General features: G+C 32.0%; 1 protein-coding gene across 1 annotated transcript in view; it reads right to left on the bottom strand.

The window, feature by feature from the left end:
• LOC126847159 (muscle-specific protein 300 kDa-like) overlaps positions 1-27,086 on the bottom strand; it is a 114,144-nt gene that overhangs the window by 70,766 nt on the left and 16,292 nt on the right. Inside the window, exons 4-70 of the mRNA XM_050587255.1 lie at positions 26,061-26,122; positions 25,899-25,994; positions 25,642-25,725; positions 25,391-25,483; positions 25,276-25,311; positions 25,015-25,172; positions 24,743-24,938; positions 24,464-24,661; positions 24,237-24,383; positions 23,853-24,017; positions 23,607-23,768; positions 23,019-23,438; positions 22,806-22,946; positions 22,573-22,737; positions 22,384-22,513; positions 22,104-22,297; positions 21,829-22,014; positions 21,604-21,738; positions 21,406-21,543; positions 21,152-21,313; positions 20,669-20,983; positions 20,353-20,577; positions 19,746-20,273; positions 19,401-19,683; positions 18,464-18,714; positions 18,020-18,322; positions 17,755-17,954; positions 17,305-17,536; positions 16,956-17,245; positions 13,670-16,886; positions 13,424-13,567; positions 13,202-13,341; positions 12,938-13,136; positions 12,589-12,750; positions 12,356-12,520; positions 12,025-12,184; positions 11,339-11,627; positions 10,935-11,255; positions 10,680-10,875; positions 10,355-10,613; positions 10,108-10,285; positions 9,844-10,039; positions 9,596-9,670; positions 9,169-9,306; positions 8,275-9,087; positions 8,027-8,187; positions 7,276-7,438; positions 6,939-7,088; positions 6,691-6,858; positions 6,377-6,547; positions 6,154-6,309; positions 5,803-5,955; positions 5,301-5,622; positions 5,056-5,231; positions 4,844-4,975; positions 4,531-4,722; positions 4,160-4,444; positions 3,688-4,065; positions 3,443-3,625; positions 3,169-3,375; positions 2,832-3,020; positions 2,497-2,724; positions 2,214-2,420; positions 2,038-2,130; positions 1,307-1,953; positions 1,056-1,240; positions 50-695 (exon numbers count right to left, since the gene is read on the bottom strand). Coding sequence (XP_050443212.1) covers positions 50-695; positions 1,056-1,240; positions 1,307-1,953; positions 2,038-2,130; positions 2,214-2,420; positions 2,497-2,724; positions 2,832-3,020; positions 3,169-3,375; positions 3,443-3,625; positions 3,688-4,065; positions 4,160-4,444; positions 4,531-4,722; positions 4,844-4,975; positions 5,056-5,231; positions 5,301-5,622; positions 5,803-5,955; positions 6,154-6,309; positions 6,377-6,547; positions 6,691-6,858; positions 6,939-7,088; positions 7,276-7,438; positions 8,027-8,187; positions 8,275-9,087; positions 9,169-9,306; positions 9,596-9,670; positions 9,844-10,039; positions 10,108-10,285; positions 10,355-10,613; positions 10,680-10,875; positions 10,935-11,255; positions 11,339-11,627; positions 12,025-12,184; positions 12,356-12,520; positions 12,589-12,750; positions 12,938-13,136; positions 13,202-13,341; positions 13,424-13,567; positions 13,670-16,886; positions 16,956-17,245; positions 17,305-17,536; positions 17,755-17,954; positions 18,020-18,322; positions 18,464-18,714; positions 19,401-19,683; positions 19,746-20,273; positions 20,353-20,577; positions 20,669-20,983; positions 21,152-21,313; positions 21,406-21,543; positions 21,604-21,738; positions 21,829-22,014; positions 22,104-22,297; positions 22,384-22,513; positions 22,573-22,737; positions 22,806-22,946; positions 23,019-23,438; positions 23,607-23,768; positions 23,853-24,017; positions 24,237-24,383; positions 24,464-24,661; positions 24,743-24,938; positions 25,015-25,172; positions 25,276-25,311; positions 25,391-25,483; positions 25,642-25,725; positions 25,899-25,994; positions 26,061-26,122 — 17,539 coding nt within the window. The remainder of the gene's footprint in view (positions 1-49; positions 696-1,055; positions 1,241-1,306; positions 1,954-2,037; positions 2,131-2,213; positions 2,421-2,496; positions 2,725-2,831; positions 3,021-3,168; positions 3,376-3,442; positions 3,626-3,687; positions 4,066-4,159; positions 4,445-4,530; positions 4,723-4,843; positions 4,976-5,055; positions 5,232-5,300; positions 5,623-5,802; positions 5,956-6,153; positions 6,310-6,376; positions 6,548-6,690; positions 6,859-6,938; positions 7,089-7,275; positions 7,439-8,026; positions 8,188-8,274; positions 9,088-9,168; positions 9,307-9,595; positions 9,671-9,843; positions 10,040-10,107; positions 10,286-10,354; positions 10,614-10,679; positions 10,876-10,934; positions 11,256-11,338; positions 11,628-12,024; positions 12,185-12,355; positions 12,521-12,588; positions 12,751-12,937; positions 13,137-13,201; positions 13,342-13,423; positions 13,568-13,669; positions 16,887-16,955; positions 17,246-17,304; positions 17,537-17,754; positions 17,955-18,019; positions 18,323-18,463; positions 18,715-19,400; positions 19,684-19,745; positions 20,274-20,352; positions 20,578-20,668; positions 20,984-21,151; positions 21,314-21,405; positions 21,544-21,603; positions 21,739-21,828; positions 22,015-22,103; positions 22,298-22,383; positions 22,514-22,572; positions 22,738-22,805; positions 22,947-23,018; positions 23,439-23,606; positions 23,769-23,852; positions 24,018-24,236; positions 24,384-24,463; positions 24,662-24,742; positions 24,939-25,014; positions 25,173-25,275; positions 25,312-25,390; positions 25,484-25,641; positions 25,726-25,898; positions 25,995-26,060; positions 26,123-27,086) is intronic.

Raw genomic sequence — 27,086 nt, 5'->3', positions numbered from 1 at the left:
CGTGCAATACAAAAACAATCAACAATTACAAAACAAATTGGTTACTTACTGAATGATTTCGTTTAATAGGACTTGATGGTGATCTATTTGTTCCTGTGTTTGTTCCCTATTGGCTATGTACAAAGAGTTGTGTGCCATTAACTGGAAAGAAATCTGTAGTAGCCATTTTTCAGTTTCTTGGAGTGCTTGTAAGTAGTTAGAATGTTGCATGATTTCACTTTCTAAACTCTTTTTGCGCTTTAATGCTTTTTCCTTGAGATCGTTTTTCCTAGTTTTTAAATGTTTAATATCTGTATTCAACTGAATATTTTTACAACACTTTGACAACTCCTCTGTTTCATTTATAACGTGATGGAAGTCCGTTTCTTTTTCATCGATCTCGTTTATTATATGATTAATTCTTTCTATTAGTGTTTTCATTTCTCCCAAATCAGCCTTGGAATCATAATTTTCATTTATTTTTACATCTATAGAATTCAACCAATCTTCAAGTACAGCTTTAGCTTCATCGTTTTCTTCCCATCTTGTCTGTAGAGATTTTAAGTGTGCTATAACTGAGTTTAAGTCGATGTTTAAACTATTCCAACTGTTCCTTAGCTCTTCCATGGCAGTTACTAGATTGTTTCTTTCAATGTCTAATGTGTTATTTAAAGCTTTGGTGAACACGTCTTGCATGCCATTCATCAAATATTGACCTTAAATAAAAATGAATAAACAGTTTGAAATTTTATCTGATTAATTACATTCATCTGAAGACAGTTGTAAAAAAATTCAAGCAGATCAGAGTATTAAAGTATCTTTTTGAATATGGTCTAAATGAAAATGACATATCATTAAAATTAGTACTTAAATTAAAGTATTTTTTTTAACATCTCTGATTTCTTAAATTATAACTAAAATGTTAAATAAGCAATCGATAAGTCATTTTTAAGTAAAAGGGGCCCCTTTTAGTTGAACAATCTGTAATCTAATTTTAATTCAGTAAATTAAAATGAGCTCCATTACAGGGTTGGCAGTAAATGTTTTTAATACTTAATCTAAGACTCATATAATACCTTCAGTGATTCTGGAAGCAACCAGATTAACTGTCTGTAATTTATCTTTAACCCATGATAGATCTCCTTCACCGATACAATCTTGGACAGTACCGTGGGCACGGTTCAACCATTCCTCAACTTTTTCTTTTGCTGTGATGAACTCAGTGTGATCGGTTAAACTTTTTTCGGCTTTCGACACAAGTCTGTAAACATTTTTATAAATTAAGATTTGTACTTGATGATATAATATTATTGATTCAAATACAAACCCTTGTGTTGTTGTCAAAAGTTCAGTATACGAAGACTGTATTTTGAGCGTATCATCCCTAACCCAATTACACGCGCTGAACTCCATTAAAAGTTCACAACGATCGGTTAGCTCTTCCACGGAAACATTTTGATTGACTATTTCTTGTAGCCATGATTTAAACAAATCTAAATCTTCGGGAGTGTATGCCTCACTAGACGAACAAGCGGCGTTAACTTTGCCGGCCAATTCTAATTCCCACTTTTGTAAGGCTTGGAACACTACGTTGAAATCGTCCCACGCTTTATGGCATTTGTTCAAAGACGTTTGTACTTCCTTGATGAAATGTTTCAGTTCGTCCCAATCGCTGTTTAGCTGAACTCTGGCTTGATTCAGTTTGTCGCATCCTTCAGGACCCGTGTTGTTTTGCAGTGTCTTTATTAACGCCAGAACGTCTTTGACCATCCTTTCTCCTTCACCGATTGAACTTTCGATTTCTTTCAGTTTGGCTATTTTTTCATTGTTAGCATTACAATCGCCATGTTTGTCCGCACAACTCTGGACAGCCACTCGAGTTTTACGCATCCAATCGTTCGCGTTCATCAACGAAATTTGGTACTCTTCGTGATCGGCCACTTGAGATTCTATATCTGATATTTGTTTGGTGACCTACAATTTAAAAAAAAAAAAAAACAATGTAATTATATCTGTTGAAGTGTTAACGTCAGTTATCAGTTGAGTCTAGTTTCATACCAAATCAACAAGCTCTTTATATTTTGTCACACAGGACAATGATTCCGGCGGTAAGGATTGTACGTTGTCCGTGCTCATCGATATTCGATTCACCTATTGTTAAGTAATATTATAATATTTAATTTTAATTATTACAACCAAATCGAAGATACCGATACAAAATATATAAAACATACTAAATCAGTGTGCGTTTGCAGGTCACGCAATAGAGACTTATATTTTTCAAACGCAGTTTTCTTTTCGCTTAAATCGTTTAACGGCTGTTCCAATTCGTTGCCGTTGATTTTCGAAGAAATATCACCTAAGCACTCGTTAAGTATTTTTATAAATTTATCTAACTCCTCTAATTGCGAAACCTTTATGGTCAAGTTATTGTTACATTCCTGTAAACGAATAAAATAAAATATTATAATATATACAGGTGGACAAGTATAAATTACACGAAATAATATTACATACTTGAACTTTATTCGAAAGCTTTTCGAATTCTTGTCTCAAATTTTCGGTGTCTTCTTCGATTTTAATCACACCTTGAGTTTCTGTGCTCAACATCACTTTCTCTTTTAACTCCATAGTGTACCTTAAACGGTTTTGCCCATGTTCGAGAGATTGCCTAATGACTTTTAGACTTTGCAATTTGTTTTTAGCTTCATTTAGTGTGTTCGGCATGTCTTCGAACTCTATCAACTATTAACATATTACATCGTTTATAATATAATGTTATAGTATTATAAAAAAAATGTTATTTTATATTTGTAAGTATTTAATATTTTATCAAGAAAATTTCAAAATACCTTGTCTCTTGTTCTCTCGATCCAATCGAGACTTTCTTGGTACAACGAGTTGTGTTGCTGATGTTCTTGATAGTGTTGTTCTAGACGTCGCATGACTTCTTTAGCCAAAGATATCAACGTATTATATTTGGTTGTCATTTGGGTAATTGAATTTGAAAGGCGAGTATCAGAGCACGTCTCTAAAAGGATCTATAAATACGCGTAATACATATGATGATCGGTAAGGAAATAATACACAACAAAATTATATAAAAACCACTTATTTTGTTTCAATTAATTTCGCAGTTCATCATTTTCGTGTTAAACATAATTAAATATTCGATAGACGGTTTATTACCTGTGCTTTTCCATTCAAATTGTCCAATTCACTCTGCCAATCAAACAGTGTTTGCAAATGATTTTGGAATTCCTCTAATGATTCTTTTTTCTTTTCGAGGTTGGGTTGCAATTTATTGTACGATTGTACAAGTGTTTCGGTTTTGTTCAACCAAGCGGTTGCATTTTTAGAATATTCGTCGAATTCGTTCAGTTTGTAAATACCGTCCTAAAAAATTTATAAAAAATTGTTAAAAGAAAAAAAAATAGCTGTAAAAAAAAAATGTTCAACCAACTTCAAGTAACGTTTTTGTGTTTTGTAGCATATCGGCGTACAAGTCGAATTCTTCCTGTAACATTGCCACTTCCTGTTCGATTATCTCCTTTTCTTCTTCGTATGCATTCGAACATGCTTCCTCTGCTCGCTCAAGAGCTTTTTCTAATTTACCCTGTCCTTCGGGAAGTTCACTTATCAACACCTAAAATAAAACGAAATTAAAAATGTAAGCAAAGAACAGGATAGGTAGTATAAAATGCGTACTTTTAATTGAACCGCTTTAGCGTTTAACATTTCTTTATCTCCTGTCGGCTCAGATATCTTGCCTGCTCGTTCTTTGGCCAACCGCAACCAAGTGGCAAACTCATTACCGGTGTTGATGAACTCTTGATGAAGCTGAACCGTTTTCTTTTGCTGTTCATACAGATCTTTCGCTTTTATACTTAACGTTTGGTATTTGTTGGCGATTTCATTGGCAGGCGCAGCTTGTTGTAAGTCTTCCGCTTTCAAAGTCACTTTCTGAATCATTGGTTCAAAAGACACTATGTCTTGCATTATGCTGTTTGTTCGTCTTAATGTCGCTTTTCGTTCGCCAATGCCCAAAGAACCAATGCCGGCTTGACTTTTTTTAGCCTTCTTCGCCTGTTTTCATTGTTAATTGTTACAATTAGTTTAAAACTTGACCAAGTTTTATTTGTCGATAGTTAAACCGCAATAATAATAATACTATTGTTACCTTAGGTTCGCATATTTCCTCAAGTTTAGCTTCCCGGTCTGTTATCCACTGTTCTAAATGCGAATACGATGAATTATAATCAGCCCATTGCAACAAGCTTGTTTCAACGTGAACTTTGGCTGTCGATATTTTTTTTACAAGTTTATCCCAGTCGCACTGAATTTCTTTCAGCTGATTGTTTATTACATCTTTTCCGTCGGATCTAGTGTTCCTAAGAACTTTTTCGCCAGAATTCACTGTCGAATGAATAATCAATTGACCTTCCTCCTGCCTTTTTAATAACTCCTGAAAACAATTATTTTTAATAATTAAACTTACTCTTTTGAACTTTTTTTTTTATATATATATATAAAATAGTTATGTATATTTACCAATATTTTTTGAAGACAAGCTTGTAAATCTTCTCTAGTAGGGTTCGAAGACGATTCATTTCCGCAACGAAGAGCTTCTTTGGCATCGTTTATCCAATTTTTCGCTTTTTCTAAATACTCTTCGTACTGAACGTGTTGTTCAAGGTTTGTTTCCACTTTCTTCTGAACATCTTTGGCCAAGTTAACTTGGACCTTTTTTTAAATGTAAATGTTAAATTAGTAAATAACGAAAGATATACTTAAAGTCAGATATTTTGAATTGAAATCATTAATTAAGACGATTAAATAAATATACTGAAAAATAAAAACTTACATCATATCGTGAGTTCAAATGTTTGAGTTGGTTGTTAATGTAAGTATCCAAGTGAGACGATAATAACGGCTTTGCGCTTTCGTTGAATCTCTCAATATTCGGTTTGCCATTAACTAAATCGTCTAACACTTCCTGCATACAAATAAAATTATTATTGTTAAGCTACAAGTAAGTTTATAATAATAAAATTGACTTGGTTCCTCCTTGTGTACCTGAATTTGTTTCACTTGATTTGCTTTCTCCGCCATAGTCGCAAGTAAGGTATTTTTGATCGATTTCATTGATATATCATTTTGTTGTAGCCAATCTGACAACTTTTCATATTCATCCTTATACTCTCTCCAGTGAGAATGTATAGATTGCAAATTTTCTTTTTGAACCAATATGCCTTAAAAAAAATGTATTATAATATTATTTCAATAAAAAAGCTTTTAAGAAAAAGCGTTTCTTATAATACCATCGAATAACTTTGTAAGTTCTTCTGATAATGAAGATATTTCACGTTCGATAATTTTCATGCCATCATCAGATGTACTGGTCTTAACAACATCCCCGATGGTGTTTAAGTTGTCCAATAACAGATCGCCTTGTGCTCTTTTATTCAAAAGAGATTCCAACGGAGCTATAGCTTGTTCAATTGCCATTTTATCGCTCAAAGGCCGTTCTTTCAATGAGGGTATTTTTTCTTTTGACCTATTCAAAAAGTTTGATAATTCCTCGTACGCTTCTTTATAGGTTTTGTGGTCTTTGTATTGCTGTTCTCGTTGAGAAAGTAATGCCTGGAAAATAGTTTTAAATTTTAAAAAAATATTTATTTTACTTTTTGTTTTTTCATATTAGATGCGGAGCTGAGAAGGTATTGTTTTACAATAATGTGTTTTTTTTCAACAAGGCGAATTCAACTGATCAGAGTATTTAGTATTATAATATTAGGTAATTAAAAAAATAAGTCGGGATACCTTAATTTTATCTGAAACATTGTCGAACTTCGTGAACACTTCTTGTGTTTCAGCTACTGCGTTGCTCTGATGTCCACTCTTGATCATTTCATACGCTTTAGATTTCAATAAATCCATTTCGACTTTTTCACAACGAATTTTTTCATCTAAGTACTAAAATAATGTGATATGTTAAAAATAATATGTTAAAATATACTGCTTAGCTTTTAGGTTTATAACTACAACATATATCAGCTAAAATTTGAAAAAAAATTTTTAGCACAGGAATGAATGTGTAACGAATAAATGCATTACATAAAAACTAGCTTCTGTAATCATTAGATTTATTATTCGTGGAAAGTAAATAGTTACTTTTATTTTTTCCAACTGGCTTCGTTTTTCAGACAGCGTTGCTTCAAAAATGTCCAGTTCAGATAACGTTTCCTCAAATTTGCCTACATTATTTCCTACTTGTTTCACGTGCTCCAAAAATCCTGACCATTTTTGAATGGACTCATCAATATCTGCCTATTTTTTTTTATAACATAGCATGTTAACAGTGTAAAAATACTCTAAGTCGTCTAACAGCCTTTACCTTAGTTTTAACCATTTTAGAAGCCAAATTGCTCCAATGTTCTTGTAGAGAAATAAGCGATTCGTTAATTGGTTTATGACCTTCTGGTGCAGTGTTGGCTAGCACTATTTGCGCTTTTTTGACACAGTTTTGTATTTTGCTAAACCCATCATCTTTGTATAATAATATTTCCTGGAAAATTGTTATTTATTAACTTAAATGCAAATCTAAAAAGTCAAACTAATTGTGACCCTTTGGCTCTAAATTTTTATAAATCAATATTTTGTATGCATAAACTATTAGTTTAGATAATATTCATTATAAAAACTATATACTTGAATGACTAGAAGTTTTTCTTCTAAATCGGCTTTGTTTGTTGAATTAAAATCAGAACAGCTTGTGAGCTTATCGTGAATAGTTCCCAACCAAATTACAGCTTCACTTAAACTAGTTTCAAACTCCAAATGGTCGTTTACATATTGTTGCCATTTTCCGATTAATTCCTACAAAAGTAACGTGTGGATAATATTATATTTTCAAAGTAAACACGGATCTTGGCATTCATATATTAATAAAAACTTACTTTCATTTTCGAAGAAAGTTGATGGTATTTTTGCACGATTTCAGTGATTTGGAAGTTTTTATTTGTCATTGTCATAGCATATAGATTTTGAGATTTTTCAGTGATAGCATCTACTTCAAATTCTTTAGCTCGAATCACTCCTTGAAGCTCCTGATAATTACACAATTATATTAATCATTGAGTACAACATATCTAAATTAATCTTTCTTTCTAAAAATTTTTTTTTACTGTTAAAAAAGTTTGTCTTAGTATCGATTCGTAGTAGCAACTAATACTATAATATGTTGAAAAACGAGAATGAAAAAAAGATGGTAACTATATCACACTAAAAAAGTACCTTAAGTTCTTCAAATTGAGTTTTTTTCTCTTGTAACGAACTTTTTAAATCAATTGCATGAATTTTATTGTCAGTGTCGCGTAACCATGTCGAACACGTGTCTTTGAGTATATCAAATTCATTCCAACTGTTAATTTTTTTTTCTAAAGCTTCTATTGATGATCTAAAAAATAATAACAATAATAGTTATATTATTGTTACTAGTAATTAACATTAAAAACTAAATTGTTTCATTATCCGGAAATATTATTAAACGATAGTTTCGGAATATTAACCAAACTGAACGAGTGGTAGTTCATAAAATATTTTGGTCTCCTATTTGTGCCGGAACAATAATTAAACCTATTTGTTTTCATCCGATATTTTTTTCGCTACTAAAATAACTATTTGTTCATATTTCGATTATTTGTTTTTAAAAAAATGTATATATCAATCAAAAAAGGTATTTTTATATATTTAAAAAATGTATACAAATTATTTTTTGTACTTTTGTAATAATTTATGACCATAAACCTAGTACTAATTGTAAGTATACTAGTATTATGGTTATGTTTGTAACTTACCGGTAAAACTTAACTGTTCTAATATTATAATTAATAAGTCCAATATGTAAGCCAACATAAATAAAATACTGGCTTTCCTCAACTTTGGTCAATTTTTTTATCACCAATTAAATTGAAAATCGTTAAGTATGATTTCTGTTAGTAAACAATTTTTTTTATATATTTTTTAATTTTTAAAAAATACTTACTTGACTGTTGTTATAAGGCCTTCCCAATCTTGCTGCGATGAATCAATTTGTGACCTTATATTGAGCTGACCGAGGTGTTCTGTTTCGGGAATAACTTTTTCTGCTAATTTTTGTATGTTATAAATTCTATTTTCTTCTCCGGTAAGACTGGCTAACAAATTCTGAAGAAAAACAAATAAGATGAAATTTTTTTTAATTATAATGTATTTTTTATATAAATTTTAAATGTTACGGATTGGGTAACTTACTTTTATGCGGTCAACATTGCTTAACAATGACACTTTTTCCAAGTTTGTGTCGCTCCATAGCAATAAAGTATTGTGGGTCGCGTCGAGCCACTCTTGCATTTCCATTACAGCTTTTGTATACTGCTCGTGGTCTTTTACGATTGCCTCGTACTTATCGACGAAATGCTGAATTTCGTTCAGTATTTCCGCATGTTGTTTGTCAAAGGACATAAACATTGCGTCGTTGTTTTCGGCCATTTTCAATTGGTTAGCGTATTCCTTTAGTTTGGTCACATCTTCCTTTCGTTTGTTGGCCGCCTGAAGCATGTCTCGGTAAAATTGCAACTGCATTTTCTTCTCGTCCAACGTCGGCCTCAGCACTAAATCTTTATTCAGTATTTGTTTCATCTCGTTGAACCACTGTTTCAACTCGTTGTGTATTTCTTCAAACCCGCCCCAACGCGTCAGCTGATCTTTAACGTCTCGGTTTTGAGTTGAAATATCATCGTATAACGTTTCGACCGTTGCCTGAAGTGCGTCCAACTGATTTTTGATAATATCCCTGCCACCGGGAGACGTGCTAAGGTATAGTTTATCGCTCAAATCTGTACAACTGTTCAGCAAGTGTGTAACGTTCGGTTTAGTGTCCAGCAAACTGTTTAATATCCCGTATTTCTGTATTAAATATTCATGGACCTTTTGCGACGAAGACCCGGGTTGACACGCTACCGCGTATTGCTCTTTGACGTTGGTAAGTTGAATGGAACATTCATTGTACTTGTCGGTGTACTCTTGATGAACGACGATCGACTCGTGGCACTTATTTAAAATGTCCTACAATCGTTAATATAAAATATATCATGACTATAATATGTGTATATTGAGTCGTTTGAATATAAATAGTGGGTTCATTACCTTAATTGTTGTTTGCATCGATTGGTAACGTGAGGAAATTTGTTTCACTCTAGTTGATAACCGTGCTTCTCCCGAAGACTGTATTTCTGCCGGTTGCTGAACATCTGAATCTTTATGTGTTATGGCTTCTCTCAACGACTGAAAAAAGGATTTTAAATATCGATTTCGAGGATAAAAAAATAACTTTTTATAAGTAAAATATTACAAATCGATAAAAAGACTACTTTTAAACGTAAAAACTAAATAAAGTTATGAAAAAAGATAATATAAGAAAATAACTATAATGCTTTGTTGAATTATAGGATGAAAAACACAATTGCCAGTCCATTTGCTCCTAGAGAAAAACTAATGAAGTCTGAATATACTGTTTTAGTAGACTAACATATTGTAAACAAGGTAAATAAGTATATATAATGTAATTTCTTACTTGCTGAAGATGATCGGCGTACGAGATAAGATCTTTCACTAAATTTGATTTACCTTCGATTTCTTTTTGTAAATCCTAGATATTAAAAAAAAAAATTGGTTCTACTTTTTTTGTCTATTTTTTTACAACATAGTAAAATTTTTGTAAAATTGTTTAAAGATGTAATATATGATAATTTGTTATACTGTACAACAATACTTTGCATGTAATTTGCAATGTACACTGTTCAACGTAACGTTGCAACCTACTTGGAATTTATTATACTGTTGAGATTTTTCTTCCAACGTAGCCTTATCCGAACAATTTTGCAGTTTCTTTTCTGTATCGTTATGCCACGAAACCAACTGTTGTATTAGGTTTTCAAACTCTACCCACTGGTCGATTCTACTTTGAAGGCCTTCTAGTAAATCGTTTAGGGAAGATTGAAATTTTTCTTGTTCGAATCTAATTAAAAAAAAAAAATCATAAAAACGATAGTGTTTAAGTAGATAAAAAAATGACGTATATATTACTGGAAATTGACATGATCTCTTGTCATTGTTTCCACAGCCTTTTGAGGAATATTTTGCTTAGAACTTTCAACGAAATTAAGCATTGCCAATAAAATTGACTTATTGTTGTCGAACGATTTTTGTATAGCATCGATTTTCTTCAGACGGCTCTCTAAAATCTGTTTGTTGCCCGAATAATCTATGGACAGACAATTTACTCAGGTTATAAAAATTACCAATTTTTGGTAATGTTTGGTCAATATCTAACCAGTATGCGTGGATAATTGAGCCCAAAGTAGTTTTTGAGTATCTTGATATGTTTTTGACAAATCTTGATACTGTTGGTAGGATTCCAGGTAATTTTCTAGTTGTGCTATTGTGTCGTTGATCTTTTGTCGTAACAGATCGTACCTGTCTTTAAGCGATTTTTCTAAATCGTTTTCGTTTTGAGGTTTTTGTATGGTCTTTCCTTTTTCCACAATTGTCTCGATCACGCGACCTTGCGAAATGATTTCTTGCATTATCGCCTTGCAAATCCGAATAACAAAAAGTTACAATCACCGAAATTGTTTTATTTTAATTTTACATAATACCTTTTGTTTCAGAAGTTTCGATCTTATTTCTTGCAGAGACGTTCCAATGTTCGATTGGTTGAATAGAACATTTTTCTCGATATTATCCAGCCAGTTAATAATATGTAAAATCGATTCCTGATAGCTATTCCATTGTTGCGATTGTGTTTCGAGATTTTTTTGCGCGCTTTTGATTTTATTATCCAAAGTGTCCCACCTGTAAAACTCAAGTAAGTCAAGCAACTGTTCGTACCAAACCATTTTAATTTTCACAACCTGCTGCGAACATCGTTGAGCTGCTGTCGGATATTTTCACGTCCTGGAGCAGACGTGTCAGGGTATAAGTTTTCGCCTAACGAGCATAACAATGAGACTTTTGTTGATACTTGTTCCGGGTTTTCGCATATTTTCAGCAACATCGACAGTTTGCTGTTTAAGTCCATATCGGTATTTTTCATAATATCGTCAGGCATGCCATCTATCGGTTCTAACCATAGTTTAAACTCTTTTAGTTTATCGTCGAAGTTCTTGTGCTCATCACTGATAGTTTGCCATTTGTTGACCGTTTCTTTGCTCAGCATCTGAACGAATTGGTACCTGTACAGTTATTAACGCGATTATTATATAGGTAAACAAAAAAAAAAATGCTGGTAAATAACTATACATAAATATACACATACTTGGTGCCAATTTGATGTATAAACGGTTTTAGTCGTTCTTCACCGCTGACATGCAACAGATTATTAGAATGGTCAACAAAATTTTCGATTTTCGATTCGTAGTTTAAGACTTCTTCTCGTTTTTCAAGGTACAACTGTAATTGGTTGAATTTTTTTTCGGCTGTTGGTTGCAGTTGTTGATCCTTAAAGACGGTTTCTGTGGATTTACACCAGTTTGCAAATTCTTCTAATTTTGTTTCATAATCCATCCACTGTGCTGATACATTTTCCAATTTTTCCACAATTTCATCTTGTCAAGAAAAATTTTAAAAAATGAATCGCCTTACTCGCATTCACGCAATGTATTTTATTTATTTTATAAATATTAAATAAATTTAAATCAAATTCTTACAATAGTTTAAATGTATAACTATAGATTGAAAAGAGATAAAAATAAATCGTGGTGACTTTTTAGTCAGTAAAAAATATTGTGTTTTCATACTGAAATTGGGTGAACATGTTTGAATTGGATTTTTTAAACTATCAACAAAAATTATAATAATTATAAAAAATTAATATTTTAATTTTAGTTTGTCACAGATTAACCACTATTAATTAATGTCAAGTATGTTTTATAAGGGAATGAAAAACTGATGCTAATTGCCAATTTCCAAGGTGAATATATACAAATATTTAATATATATTACCTATTAGAGTTACAAGCTGACTCTTATCTTTTTCCATTTTTGATAATTCTTTTTCCATGGCGTCAACTCCATTTTTCGTTGTTGTTTGAATCACTTGTGAAAATAATATATTAAGTTGTTCACGCACGCCTTTATTTGATTCAATCTCTGATTTTTTAGTCTAAAAATTTAATATGTTTCAATAAGAACATGGGTCATAAAATACAGTTGTACCAGCAATCAAACATCAATATAATTCATTATACATTATTATTCATATAGATTTAATTGTTTTATTGCAAAAGGAATCGTAAAAAATATTTTAAAAGTTATTAAACTTTTTTGTAGTTACTTTTAAGTATGCGATTCTACTAGAAATAGTATCCTTCTCTCCCGTGACGTTATTAAATTCTAGTATTTTGTCTCGTTCATCCTTTAGATCTTTCTCTAGTTTTTGACATGCTTTATTAAAATCTTCATGGTTTCGCACAGAAAGTTGTAACTCGTCCATTAATTCCTAGAAAACATTTTTTTTTTTTTTATAAATCCCTTTTTCATATTTTATTCACTACATTTATTTTTTACCATGGATTTAACAACGATTTTTTCGTAAAGATTTTTTATTGAATCCAAGTATACGTTTAAGGTATCGTCCTTAGTTTGGTCAACGAGTTCTTGAGCTTTAGTACACACTGACTGCACTAATGGCTTGTGCGACATGATTTCTTGATTTATGACAACATGATTCTGAACGGGAATACAATGTTAATTTAATTAAGACTGTCGCTTTATGTGTTGATTAATACAAATTCTGAGAATATTTCGTCATCAGTTGTTCAAATTATTTATAGTCGTTTTAAAAATATATACACATTACAGTTATAATTTTTTTGTAGATAGCAAATTAATTAACATTTCTAAATAAATCATATACCTGCAGTTGAGCTTTCTTTTCTTGTAGCGTTCCTTTGGTCTCGGTATGGTTTTGCATGGATTGCTCTATGTTGTTTAGCCACTTTGTGAGTTGTTCCTGAGACAATGAGAATTCGGCAAACTGCATTAAACAAGTGTCGAATTTGGTAAGGCTCGTCTGTAAACCGTCTGAAACTGTATCCCACGTGCTTCGCAAATCCCTGTAGAAATCACAGTTGTTATTATCTGTATCCACAAACAAATAAGCAGTCTATAAAATGTTTACTTCATTTTCTGTCTTATAACTTCTCTCCCGTCGGGAGATGTCTGAGAGTAGAGTTTTTCTGCTTGGTTTGCTAGTGAATCGTATTGCACACTAAGTTGACATTTCGTGTCCGATAATGAAAGCAATTTCTTTTGTCTTTCCTGTAAGAAAGAGAATAAAAATTGGTAAAATTGTATAATAATAATTACAATAACATTAAAATATACAATATTTTGAAAATACCTGCAGCAATCCTAAATCGCCAACAACTTCACAGTGCTGTTGAAGATCTTCTGAAAGATGTCGAAGTGATTCGTTGAATTTTTTGTAATCTGTATCGAATTGCTGATGTTCTCTAACAAAGTTGTCATACCGTAAAATTGCCTCCTAAAATTTAAAAAAACGTCCTTAAGTATATAGACATATAAAAATGGGGTTTATTTCTCCCTCTGCCGATTTTAAAATTTGTTTTTTTGTTTTTTTACTTGCCTTGGTTTTTGTTTTAATTGTCTGATAAGTTTTCATTAAATTAATTAGTGAAGTATGAAGGTCGGGTGTCAACTCGGAAATAACCGATTCTACTTCGTTAATATCATTGTGTTTTTGTGTAATGTCCTTATCAAATGATTTTAATTTTTTCAAGTATTTTCGTTTGCTTTCAAGTCCATTTTTCAAGCATCTGTCATTAACTTGGGTTTCGACCGATTTGAAATATTTGTCCAGGTTTTCTATTTTCAACAGCATTTCCTTGGACTGGCTATTTTTTTTATTTACAATGCTCAAATTATTTTGAAAATCTGACATCAAACTTTCCCAGTCACCTTTTAACTTTTCAATTTCATTTTGTACTAGTTCCTTGCCGCTTTCGTCCGTTTCTTTCAACACGGTGGCACTTAATTTTTTACATTTTTCAAATATTAAATCACCTTCAGGTCTCTGGTCGATTATATGTTGTATGTCTTCTGGGACAAGATCACAAATATCGCCACCAGATAACTTTTGATCATCGAATAATACTCTTTGGTAATTTTTAAATTGTTCAATGCTATCAACATATAATTCATGATTTTTTAAGATGTCCTCATTCACCAACAACTGTTTATTAGTTTCTAACAGAAGGTTGGAATATTTTTCATTAATATTTGTCATTTTTAAATTTGTATCTTTTTCGTTCAATTCAGATTCTTTTTGTTCTAGCTTATTAATTACTTCTTTGTATGCGTCTAAATCTTGTTTCAGTTGTTTTAAAGCGTTCACGTTCATTCTTTTGTCACTAATAGTATTTTTTTTAATAGTTTCACAGACATTTAATCTGTCGCCCGTTTCAGTTAGCCATTTTTCAATTTGATTATAACTCTCATCAAACGACGATTTTTGAACTAATACGTTTTCGATGGTTTTTGTTAAGTTACCACATTTTTCGTTTAATAATTCTAATGTTGTTCTCAATTGTTTTAGTTTAGTTCTAATCTCTTCTCGATTATCTGTTGTGATATCAGAATACATATCCTCGCCTTTTGCCGTTGTATCATTTATTTTCTGTTGATTATCTTCCAATAGTTTGTTGAATTTTTTTAAAGTGGATAAATCCGATTGTACGTTTTGAATTGATTTTTTATCACCGGTTTGAGCGACTTCAATGTCATAAATTTGACTCATCAACTTGTCCATAGACTTCTCAATAACACCATGTGACTTGTTGAATTTATCGTTCATATTGTTCAATTTTTTTATTTTTTCCAAACCTGAATCAATGCTACTTTCACATGACTCTAATCTTTTCTTGATTTTCTGGCCCTGATTATCCATTAAGGACTTAGTGTGATCACTTTTTAATTTGTCCACACTAGTCGAAAAGTCGGAAAACAATTGCCGGATTTTTTTGGCTTTGGGCTGCAAGTCAGATATTTTGCCTCGGGTCAAATCTATTGAGTGAACATCTATAGGTACTTCCACAAAGTCCTTGATATCATTTTCTAAGATATTCAACGACGGAACAATTGTCTGCAAACAATTATCACATTCGTCCCAAACGCTAATAGATTCTTTGAGTTCTTCTTCTCGTTCGTAAATTTCTTTCTCGGTTTTCTCAAGAGTCGAGCTCAATACTTCACTGAAAACGGTTAAATTTTCTAAATTGAAGTCCGTAGAGGAATATTGATTTAATTCGTCCAAAACTACGGTTATTTTGGCTCTTTGTTTTTTGCAAGGAGTTATATTATTTTTGATTTCTTCCACGGACTTAAGTTTCATTTCTAGCTGATCTTTTTGTACTTCGTCTTCCGGTTTACACCAAGTCAATTTCTCGTGGAGACTCCTTGTACTATGTTCGATATTATTCAAATCTTCTTCTAGATGTTTTTTCAAATAGGACATCAATGTGGTTTCCACTTTGTCCACTTGCTGCACGACACTTTCATATCGGTTTTTTAGACTTTTCAATTCTTTAACCGTATTTGACTCGGAAAATACAGGGAACGAATCGCTAATTTCGGTTACAGAATGATTGATTGCGTCTATGCTCAAATTCATTTTGATTAAATCATCTTTGCACTTTAAACAGAACTTCAAGTTGTTCAACGACGCTTCCAAGCCGTTGCTTAGGTTGTCGCATTTTGTTACATTTTCTCTGATGTTATTTATATCCAACGAACGTTTTTTTATTTCACTCCGCACTTGTTCTTCTTGCTTGGAGTATACGTCGATGAGGCCTGCTAGGTTGTTTGCAACACTGTCGACACCGCTGAATTGTTCATTAATCAGTTCACACAACGTGTCCAAAGTAAAGCTGGGCTTGTTTTCATTGAATTTCGCTAGTTTCCTGACTTTCTCGTTGATGTTGTGATTTATTTCCAAATAATGCGGTTTTTCTTCTAAATATTTGGCAAGTTTAGTTTTTACTTTGTCAATACCGTCAAAACTGGAAGTACTGTCCAAGAGCTCGACGTTCATATCGGATAACCATTGCAAAATGTTTTCTTTGTTTTGATTGATTTGTTTCCATATCACGAATTGTGAGTGCATTTTTTCGGCTTGTTTTTTCACGTCGTTGAAATATTTTTTCCAACTCTCCAAATCGTTCTCGTACTCGTGCGATATGTTGTCCACGTTAAGCGCTGGCAAATGTTCCGCTTCGGCGATTATGTTCGAAACGGCTTCTTTCATCGATGGTAAATCATTTTCCACCGCAGATATTTGCTGAATAACATCTTGGTATTTTTCATCTACACTGTGTGCTTCGGATACGTTGTTTGACTGTTTCACAGATTTCAGTATTGCCGTGCAGCCTTTTTTAGTCGACAGCATATTCTCTTTGATACTATTGTACGTTAACCAATTGTCCTTGATCCGTTCCATATGTGTCATATAGTGTTCAGACAGGGATTTCAAATCGGCCAACTTTAAATTCGTTTCCACAATATTGTTTTGCACTTGAGCCGACATGGTTTTGTCCAGTTGAACGAGCTGCTGACTTTCGGCTTCTAGTTGTTTTAAGTTCTCGTCCAACAAAGTGTAATTGACCAATTCCCGAAGCTTCGGAATCGTATTCGGCACTTCGTTGTAGTGTTTTAACGACGTTGTGAGGTAGTTTAAATTTTTTTCCACTTGTTCGATTTCCTGAATGAGATGTCTGTTCAAGTTGTTCACGCTCGTTTGGCACTCTTTGATTTTCTGTTCGTTTTCTTCTTTGATTTTTAATTTTTCCCTAGAAAATTAGAAAAAAAATTATTTAAAATTTTAATTACTGACAACATGAAATGTCATTTTTACTTACTGTATTTTGTTAATTTTCTCTTCCGATTGATCGAATTTATCTTTAAACGACGACCCGCATATCGTAGTATTACTTTGTACAAGCAAACTTTCAATCGATTCTGTGTCAATTTTCCACTTTTCTATTTCTTCTATGGATTTGGTAGTTTCGTCGGCTATGTTATCAATTTGGTTACAACCGAACTTGAACTCGGCGTGTCCCAATTTCCCAAGTAGAGCATCGTTCCAAATGAAAAACTCGTTGACTTTTTCTAATACTATTTTTTTTTGTTGCAATAGATCTTGAATATTCTGTAAAATGTACGCATTACTGTAAATATCTGTGCAACGAGCTTAACTACTATACTTACTTTGAACTTAGTAACTGCTTGCTGAATTTCTTGGTTGTCTTTAGAATGAACTAATTTTTTTTTCATCTCATCGACCATAGGTTGTTTTTCTATATGCTCTTCGGCGAGCAAACGAAGTTTTTTCAACGTGTCTTCAATTGCGTTAAATGGAACCACGTTACACGAATTTACTTTGGAATCCATTTCATTAAGCCATTCGCAAAATCCATTTATTTGAACAGCATTCTCTTTTCTAAACATACATAATTATTTAAATGGTTTTGTATACCATAAATATTACATTAAAATTAATTTTTTATTGTTTTAAATTATTTTTAAAATATAATTTGATTATTTTAATTTTTAAGTAATTAAATGAGTAAAATAAATATAATATTTATCATGGAAAATATATATAATATATGAAATTTGTATACACGTGATAAAAAATTAGATTAAGATTATACATACTTCGCTGACATAACATTAGAAATATTTTGTATTTTTTCATGAACGTCTTTCAAAAATTCGTTATTTGTTTGTTTCATATTGGACAGCTTATTTTTTATGTCATTTGTAGTCTCGTGTGAGAAATTTTGATAGAAGCCATTTAAACATTGAGAAAGATTAGAGAGTTCACTTTGGCACTCGGTAAGCTCTTGGAATAAGGCCTTTAAAAAAAAAAAAACATTTTTAGTTGCTAAAATTTAATATAAATTATGTAGAAATGTTTTACTTTGTTTTCTAGCAACATCTTCTGAAGCCCGTCTTCGCTAATTGACGGTGTGATCGATTCATTATTTAATTCCCTAAGTAATGGTTGCTTCATTTTATTCTCGATTTTTTCAACCCTGTCGTTCAAATCGTTCCAGTTTGTTACAAGCCTTTGTAAACGAGTACTCTGTTGCACCGCAGACGACTGTACTGATATGCACCGAGATTGAATAGCGTCAACTTCATTTAGAACTACTGTAGTGTTGTTTTCCACAGCTATGGCTTTCAGTTTTTCTATTTTTTCTTGACAGTCCAAATTGATTGCCTAAAATATCAAACACAATATAACATCAACAAACCGAAAAATGTATTTATGCTTAATGTATACCTACAAAAATATTTTAAAATATTGTTTTATTAGCTCTCACCAAAAATAGTATTACAGCTCAACAAATCAATTACTTACATCTGCTATTTTTAGCCAATCCTTTGCCATTTCCAAGCCAATTGGCTTGACGTAATCTATGTTGATTGTCTTCTCTGTGTTTTCTATCCATGTTCTAATGTCATCTAGTTTACATTTTTGAATTTGCCACTCATTGAGATGATTTTCTATCTCTTGATTTTGTTGGTTAGTGTTACTTTCCAAATTCAAGATAGATAGCCTTACTTCGTCTAAATCTTGTCGTAACTTTTGAGTTTCATTTGTTTCATTTTCTAAAACGTTAATATTAAAAATCGGTTAGGTTTGAGAAGCAAAGATAATTTAAAAAATCCATACAAAAAGCGATTAAGTCGCTCGAAAAGTGTTGTATTGAATTTCCAATAAAAATGTATAATATTTATATTTTACCAAATAGAAAATAAATACTGGAAGGAGTTTAATGTAAAACAGTTGGGAAAAAGATAGATAGGTGGATAATTTGGAAGTTTAAAAAAAAAATAATCTATGAGGATACACGTGAATCGATATCAGAACTAAAAGCTAATAACTCTGTTTTATGTTAATTCTCTCCAACAAAACAACTTCCAATGGCTAATTTTTGAAATTGTTGTTTTACATTTCTAACAGTGTTTTTGCATGTATTTTTGTAATATATTATATTTACAGCTGTTTGAAATTTGTTACATGTTTTAGGAAAATATTAGAAATTATAGAGAAATTATAGAGAATTATAGAGAAATTATTTATTTAGAGATTAAAAAAATTAATTTAGTTTCATGACTTGACTTGACATTTTCAAAATATTTAACCCAACTGGAAGAAACAATAACTTATGATTTTTAACATCGAAAAAAAAAAACTACATATCTGCAAAACCAATAAGTAAGACAAACAAAGGCCAAAGAAGTACCTAATACAACTAAAGATGAAATTATTGTTGCTACTATAATATTTATACCCTTCTCAAAACTTTGTAAATCTGCTGTTAGACGCTCCAAACTGTTCCGTTTTTTTTGCAATTCATCTTGTACTTGACCAATTCCACGGGCCCTAGTTTCAGGATTTGATTGATCTTGTTGTATTCTTTGTATATCAGCCGGAGCAGATTCCACAGACCAAACGTGTATTTTACTTAAACCCGAATCTAATTCAGACAACTTAATTGCTAGTTTTTCCAATTTTTGAGACTCTCTGTCAACGGTTTGAATAGTGTTCACCAATTGACTCTCGATTAAGTTGACCTGCAAGGGAAAACATTAGTGTTTTTTATCGCGTTAATCAAATTAAAAGTTAAAAGTCTTACTTCGCTGTCAAGACTGAGTTGAGCTTCAGGGGCATGCAAATTCTGCAGTATATCTCTTAGTTTGGTTAACTTGCTTTCAGCCGTTTCCCGCAGAGCAAGACTAAGTTCTTGCATGCTTCTCAGCTGCAACGATATCTCTCTCGAATTGGGCTTATTGCCTTCCGGTGCAATTTTTAATTGGTTTTCGGCCATTTCCAGAATTTCTGTAATTTGGTTTTTGGTTTTATTATACTCTACCGTGAGTTTCTGGGCATTTTTCAGTTTATTTAATCTATTTATGGATTCATTGTACAAATAACTCCAATCGGTCTCAAGTTTTGAAACGAGCTGTGAAATAAACTGCGGGGTAGAAGTTGTGGTTTTCGTTAACTGTTTTCCTTTTTGTAGGGCAGACATTACACTGCTCCGGGTTTTTTCAAGATCTGTGACAATTTCGTCTTGATTTTTGACGAGTTCGTTCAAGTCTTCAAAAGAAGCTGAATTTTTTGTCGATTGACTATCTTTTACCCGGTCTAATATTTCACCGATCTAAAAAAAAAGTGTGGTATAATAGAAGAAAATAAGTATTATCAAACAAAACAAAACACCACTTCGCATGTGCACTTACTTCTCTAACTTCTTTTCTATACGTGACACATTTTTTATAATGTTCAGTTTTAGTTATGGTTATATCAATATTTGGTATTATATGTTTAAATCTGTTAATTAATATTTCTAATTGTTGCTGTTCGATTTGTTGTTGGTCAATAGGTATAAACGGCAATAAACTGTCTAGTACTTGGACCATCCACTTTATATCGTCACGTTTGTTATCCACTTCGCGACAAATATCCTAAAGGAAACAAAATATTGTTTTAAGTAGTAAAAATAAAAAACCGTTTTATCCAAAAGTTCATAAAATAGTTAGGACTTTTTGAACTTACTTGAAATATATTTTTTTCGCGTTCGAAGTCGTCGTCGTTTAACGAATACTTCAATAACTTATCTACACTCACATCGACCGAATCCATCCATTTTTGCAAATCATTATATTTAATTTTATAGTTTTCAAACTGATTAGGAATTTGCGTGTACTGCTGTCTCATTTCGGATATTTTCATTTGTAAGTTTTCAAAACGTTGAACAGCATGATTGAAATTCGACTCGAATGATGCGTCAGGCATGTTATTCACAGTGCTGGACATATTATTTAAACTCGTTTTGATTTCTTTCATTATAATGCCATTGTCGAAGAACTCCTAAAAATGTTTTTTATTAACTTATCAGTTGTTCAGTGTGTCGTTCAAAAGTATCAAAAACATTTTTTAATTATGTTTTTTGTGTATTATTTCAAATATCAACCATGACGTATTTAAATGTTTAGTTGATATCAAATAAACTTTAAATTAAAAACTAGCTTAATTTACTTTGTTGCGTTGCAGTAGCATATTTACGTCTTCGTTTTTAATAAGGGCTTGATTTTCTAAGTTTAATTCTTTTTCAGCTTCGGTCATACATTGATTGAACATTATTTCATCCAGCTTGTATTCAACTCTTGAAATGTAATTCGGAATTTTGTTTTGATTATCCTATCGAAACAAACAAATTTTAGTTAGAAATATTACAAATAAGTAAGTCAGCGAAAATAATAAGTTTAAACTTTATAGTAAATATATCTCACTTTTAATTTCATTTTCAGTTTTTTCGATCTCTCTCTTATTTGATCTTGTTCAAGTATTGGCATACATCGCAAAAGTTCACCTTCTACCATGTCCAATTCGTTAATCCATTTGCTGTGGTTTGCATACTCGAGATACGACTAAAAAAAGATATAAATACAATATGTACACTGCAGGATAACCAAAACTGCTTGGCTTACTTTTTGGGATTCCAGAATTTGTCTAGAACTAGTTTTTTCTTCTGAAAGTATGCGCTCACTTATTTCAACCCAGTCCAAAATAACTTTTTCTACTTCTGTGAAGTTATGCCAACAGCGCTGAGTTTGCTGGAGTTTCTAATATAAACCATATACAGGGGTTAAATAGTTAATTAATTGTTTAACTAATTTCTACAGCCTACTAATTCATATAATTTGTAACCTTACCGTTTCCCATTGATGACAGTCTTGAGTTACCCTTGAAAATCTGGCATTTAAATCGGCCATTGTTTGTACAAACTCAGCGTTATTTCCTTGAGTCTGATCTGGTTGGATAGACTTTATAATGCTTTGAAATATTTTATTTTTACTCGATAACATCGACTGATAATATGACATCCGTATGATGATATTCTTATATATAAGTAAAAATTATGCAAAATATTACTCTTCTATAGTAATATAATTTAAGAAAACAAATAGAACCGAAAATATTCTATTACCTTTACACTCTCAAGATCCCTTTGTAATTTATCTTGATTATCGTTCAACTTTAATGTGGACATAAACTGTTCACAGTGGTCAAGCCACTCATTAATTTCTTTTTGTCCAGATTCTAGAGCATCGTACTGAACTAACATGTGATGAAGAGCGTTCAGTTGATTTGGTATAGACGCCCTTATGTTTACAAGAGACTCTTTAAACACAATAATCCAACAGTTGGTTAATATTAATACCAAACGCGTTAATTTAATAATTAGGTAACATAATACAAAAGTTTACCTTTTTCTTTTTTGACGCAAGCCATCATTTCGTTAACTTCTTCTCTTGTCAAGTCTTTGATGAGTACTTGGAACTTTTTACTGATTGCTTTGAACAGTTCGTCCATTTGATCCAACTCGACTTGTAACGTCTAAACGCAATTTAGTTTTCAAAATCAAACCCGTTGGCAAACACTATACAATGTCTTACTTGAATATCTTTAAGGTAGTCTTTGATGTTTCCGGATGAACTTAAATGCACGGATGACATAACGTGCTCTGCACGTACGATCCATTTTCGCAATATGTCCAACCCGTCGAAATACTCTTTCCTATTTCTGATCATATCCCCAGAGTGCATGTAGTCTTTAGTTTTCTGTATACAAAAAAAGTTGTAATAATAATAATGTTTTTTTTTTATTATTATGAGAGGCGCACACTTACTAAAAATATATCGTCCCACATCTTTGTGATTGTTAGGAATTCTTGCTTTAGTTCTGCAGCGATCGAGTCCTCGGACGTGGCCACCAAAAAACTGACGGTGTCGTTGAGCAACTCGTACTTTTCTTTCCAAACACCAATGTCCTATAGAAACGAAATCGTATTTTATTATTCTGTTGTACATTGGAGACAAAGATGATTCCACGAAGATGGTACCTGGAAAAACTCGATTTGCTGTTCGGGTGAAAGGTTTATTTTGGTAGAGGCGACCCGCAACCAAGTTTGCATGTCAGCGCGTGAAGTCTCCCATCGTCTCCAATAAGAAACGACTTCTTCGAGCATACTCTGAGCACACCTGAGTTCCATCGCTATACTTTTCCACTGTTCGGCCGTTTGCCGCAGAAACTTATCTATGGCCAGTGTTTCCTTGTATTCTATGCGGCATTCGTGTTTGTATTCTTGGAACACATTTCGCATGTCTACGAAAGCCTTGTTAAACTCTTGGAAGATGTTGTTGCCTATCACGAAGTTATTGTATTTCTCCAATAAACGCTGCACTTCTTGTTGACGACCGTACTTCACAGTCCATGCTTTTAGTTTGTTTTCGGTCAAGTTTAAAAATGCGATCAAACAACACTAAAAAAATTAAAACCCCAATAACATTTTCTTAATCCCAAGGCCCTAATGGCCGACATGCTTTTAATATCGTTTCAAACGCAGTAACCAAATGCAGACGTTCTTGCTACAGATTATATAGTTTCGTTTAAAATTTGTATTACTTTCTTTTTTTTAATAAATGCGTACCTTGTGCTCCAAAAACTTAAGACGACAACGCCGTTTATGCGATTCCACCTCAGTGTTGCGAAGACGTCTGGATAAATTTTGAACTTCTCTATTTTGAGTTTTACATTTTGATAGAAGTTCATTGAATTTGTCTTGAACTTCCGGCAAATCACCGAAAAACAACTAAAACACAATATCGCAATATTATACTAACACACGACACTACATCGATTAAATCACAAGCTAAATTTTCTTCAACCGGTTCACCTTATGATCTTCGAGCTTTTTACTAATTATCACAGCGGTTTGTTCGTTCATTACAGAAGGAATAGAATCGTTGTTTATAAGTTGCTCGGCCTTAGTGATCCATTCCCCGATAGCTTTAAATGGTTCGGGCAAAGAACGATCCAGTTGCCATTGCCACTTATTCATCTGTAAAAACATATATTTTTTTTTTTGAAAATATGAATATGACTTACAAAGTATAAATTTCTAACACACTGTCTAGAACTTGTACCAATTACAATTATTGTTATTAAATTAATTCCAACATTATTACATTAACAATCAGTGGCTAGCCCATACGTTTACTGGCATTAAACATTACACCTTAATATAACGTCTAAGTACACCAATATTTTTTTCACTTACCAAACTTTCTAACAGCGACCAAAGTCGTTCCACTTCTTTCCAGGATTGCGACGATATGCATATTGCTGCTCCAGAGTTGCATATTTTTTTCAGTTTTTTATAATAGCTACTCATCGAGTGGATTTCCTCTTGCGTTTTTTCAAATTCCTGCATTTATTAGGAGGATGTAGGTATATAATAAAATACAAGAAAAAATAAAATATGATAGAAAAACATATTTTTATTACCGCATAGTCTTGGGACAAATTTTGCGACCACGAAAGGTATTCAGTTTTTTCGTTCAACCACGTTAGCAGGATATTATAGTCCTTTTGGATTTTGTCGATTGATTCTCCTCCATCGCTACGGACTTCGGGGTATTTATGTACAAATTGGGCAACGTAAGTCATCACCGACCTTTCATCAGGCCTGTCCACGTCAACGTCCTGTACAGAAGTCGAGTGCAATATTAATAAGGATCTTCAATAATTAATGTCAAAATATTCACAGCACACGGGTACACATACTTCTGGGTCGAGTAAACGAGCGATTCCCAGATCTTGTTCAGCTACGTTAAATGCAGTTTCCAAACGTGTTCGGTTCGTTTGTTGTCTTAATGTAGTTATGTCGACTAGATCAGTTTGTATAGTGTCTATGATCGTGAGAAAAGCGATACCGTCTCTCCAGCTGGGCCCAAAATCTCTTATGTTGATATTGCTTTCCCTAAAATACAAGTGTTATTGGAATTGGGTACAAGTATTGTTTTAACAGCACGCCGCACACGTTATAATATGCTTACCTAGGTATTACTGTCGCGACCCATTTTAATAAAGATTTCTTAGCTCCGTCGGCTTTTTTATGTACTTCCATTGTTGGTGATTTAATGCTATCCAAACTACTTGCGCTCCCACTAAAGGAATAATTTAAAGTCGCCAAGCCTTTTGTGTTTTCTTCGATCTTAAAATCAAACAAACATATGATTGATAAACATTTATTGATAAAAGTTAAAACCTTTATTAGCTATATTAAGCCACGCCGCTGGCTTAATATCTGTACTCACAGTGTTAGTAACAGTAAATCCAGTTTTACGGTTAAGCTTAGAATAGATAATGTTAGGTTAATAATTATTATGCATTCAAATGACAAAATATATGATATAATGTTTGTTATGTTACCTGGAAATAAAGAATTATGGTCCAAATAAGTCCTAAAACAATTGGAGGCCTTCCGTCAACAATATCCGACGAATTAATGTTCACTAATTTGATCTGGAAAATTAATCAATTGTTTGAAGTAAGACAAAAACTCCCAATAATTATTTTGGATATTTTTCTATACTTTTATGTTCTTTGAGAACATTTTATTTTAAGTCTAGCTAAATTTATTAATTTAAAAAATATTTTATTTAATTGTAATTTGCTCTCACTCTTTTGCTTTGTAAAAACTGTATTGCTGTGTTTATGTTGCTCAAAAAATGCGGTCTCCTCATATTGCGTCCACGTTCAATCGGCTAATTAAAATAATTAATAAATATGTATTATTCATTTATTTGAAAGCCACACGTGTTCATTATTAACCAGCTATACAAGTAAGGCCTTATGAAAACGTGTATGGGTTATTATTTTGTATTAATTAGTTTATACGACAATGGGGTTTTTTTTATCAAGCATAAATCATTATTACCAGTCTTTCTCCAGACAAAACCTCCAACAATGCAAGCAATTTAGTGCCATCTCTGAGGTCATCGATTAAATCATCGATTTTCAACGGTGGTATTCTCTATAAACCATAATAGCAAATGATTTAGTGAACACACAAATTATATAAAATATATTTTTAACGTACTTGACTTAAATAGGAGTTTATCCAGTTAACGAAAGTCTTCTTCTGTACTCTCTCCTGCTCGTCTATGACACAAAATGTACACGAACGTTATTGAAGCCAAATACATGTCAAACATATTTAGTAAAAAATAAAACTATGCGATTTCGTGTACAACTGTAGTTTGTATTATCGCTCAAAAACTTTAAAGATATATATATAAGACAGTAGATCACCCATTAATATTACAAGTTGTCACAGTACTGAACTAACTAAAACTAGTAATATAATAATGCAATATAGCACAAATGTTTAATCGATATTATTAAACGGCTTAAACTCTCGCACGACAGTTTTAAACATGCTTACCTACTTCTAAAGCCTACATAATGTGTTATATAACCTATAATAAAATATTATCCATAATCGAATACAAACATTCTACTATGTATTGTTTATGCGTGCAAAAAGGTTTTTTGGAAAATATTATTGCAATATTAAATTATTAAAAATGATAATTTATAAAATGTGTACATACCAAAAAAATATAATATAAATAAACCACAACAATAAATTAACGGTTTTCTTGCCTTTTTTTACAAACCATTTCGATATTCTTACTTTACAAATAACAAGAAAATTGTTTTTTCAAATTGAAATGACTTGTAAAGTCTATAAAATTGCCATTCGTTATTATTATTATTTTTTGTTACCTTAATTTATTATTTGTTTCTTCTCTTACTTTTCAATGTATTAGTATATTAACTATTGAACTTTATAACAGTCGATTGGCGTTTATGGTCAAATAAATAAATACAATTGACGAATCCTAATGGTTTTTACTATTTAATGTACAAAATAAGGTAGAAGAAAAGTATTTTCTGAATAAAATTTTAAACCAAAATTCTTTTTATTAACTTTACCAATTTTATAGTTAAAGATATGCATGTTTACTAAGTTCATTGGACATTTAAAAAACTTTTCAGACATCAAATCAAATAAATGGGCTTTAGACACGCGTTGAATAAAAAAAACGCATTATTACTTTTT

This window comes from Adelges cooleyi, unplaced genomic scaffold (genome assembly GCF_023614345.1).
Source record: "Adelges cooleyi isolate 19-005CV unplaced genomic scaffold, UGA_ACOO_1.1 ACOO_flye_CR_arks_rails_tigmint_CR_PRNA_9, whole genome shotgun sequence".
NCBI lineage: Eukaryota > Metazoa > Arthropoda > Insecta > Hemiptera > Adelgidae > Adelges > Adelges cooleyi.
Note: the sequence above shows the minus strand (reverse complement) of the source record. Positions and strands in the feature narration are given on the sequence as shown.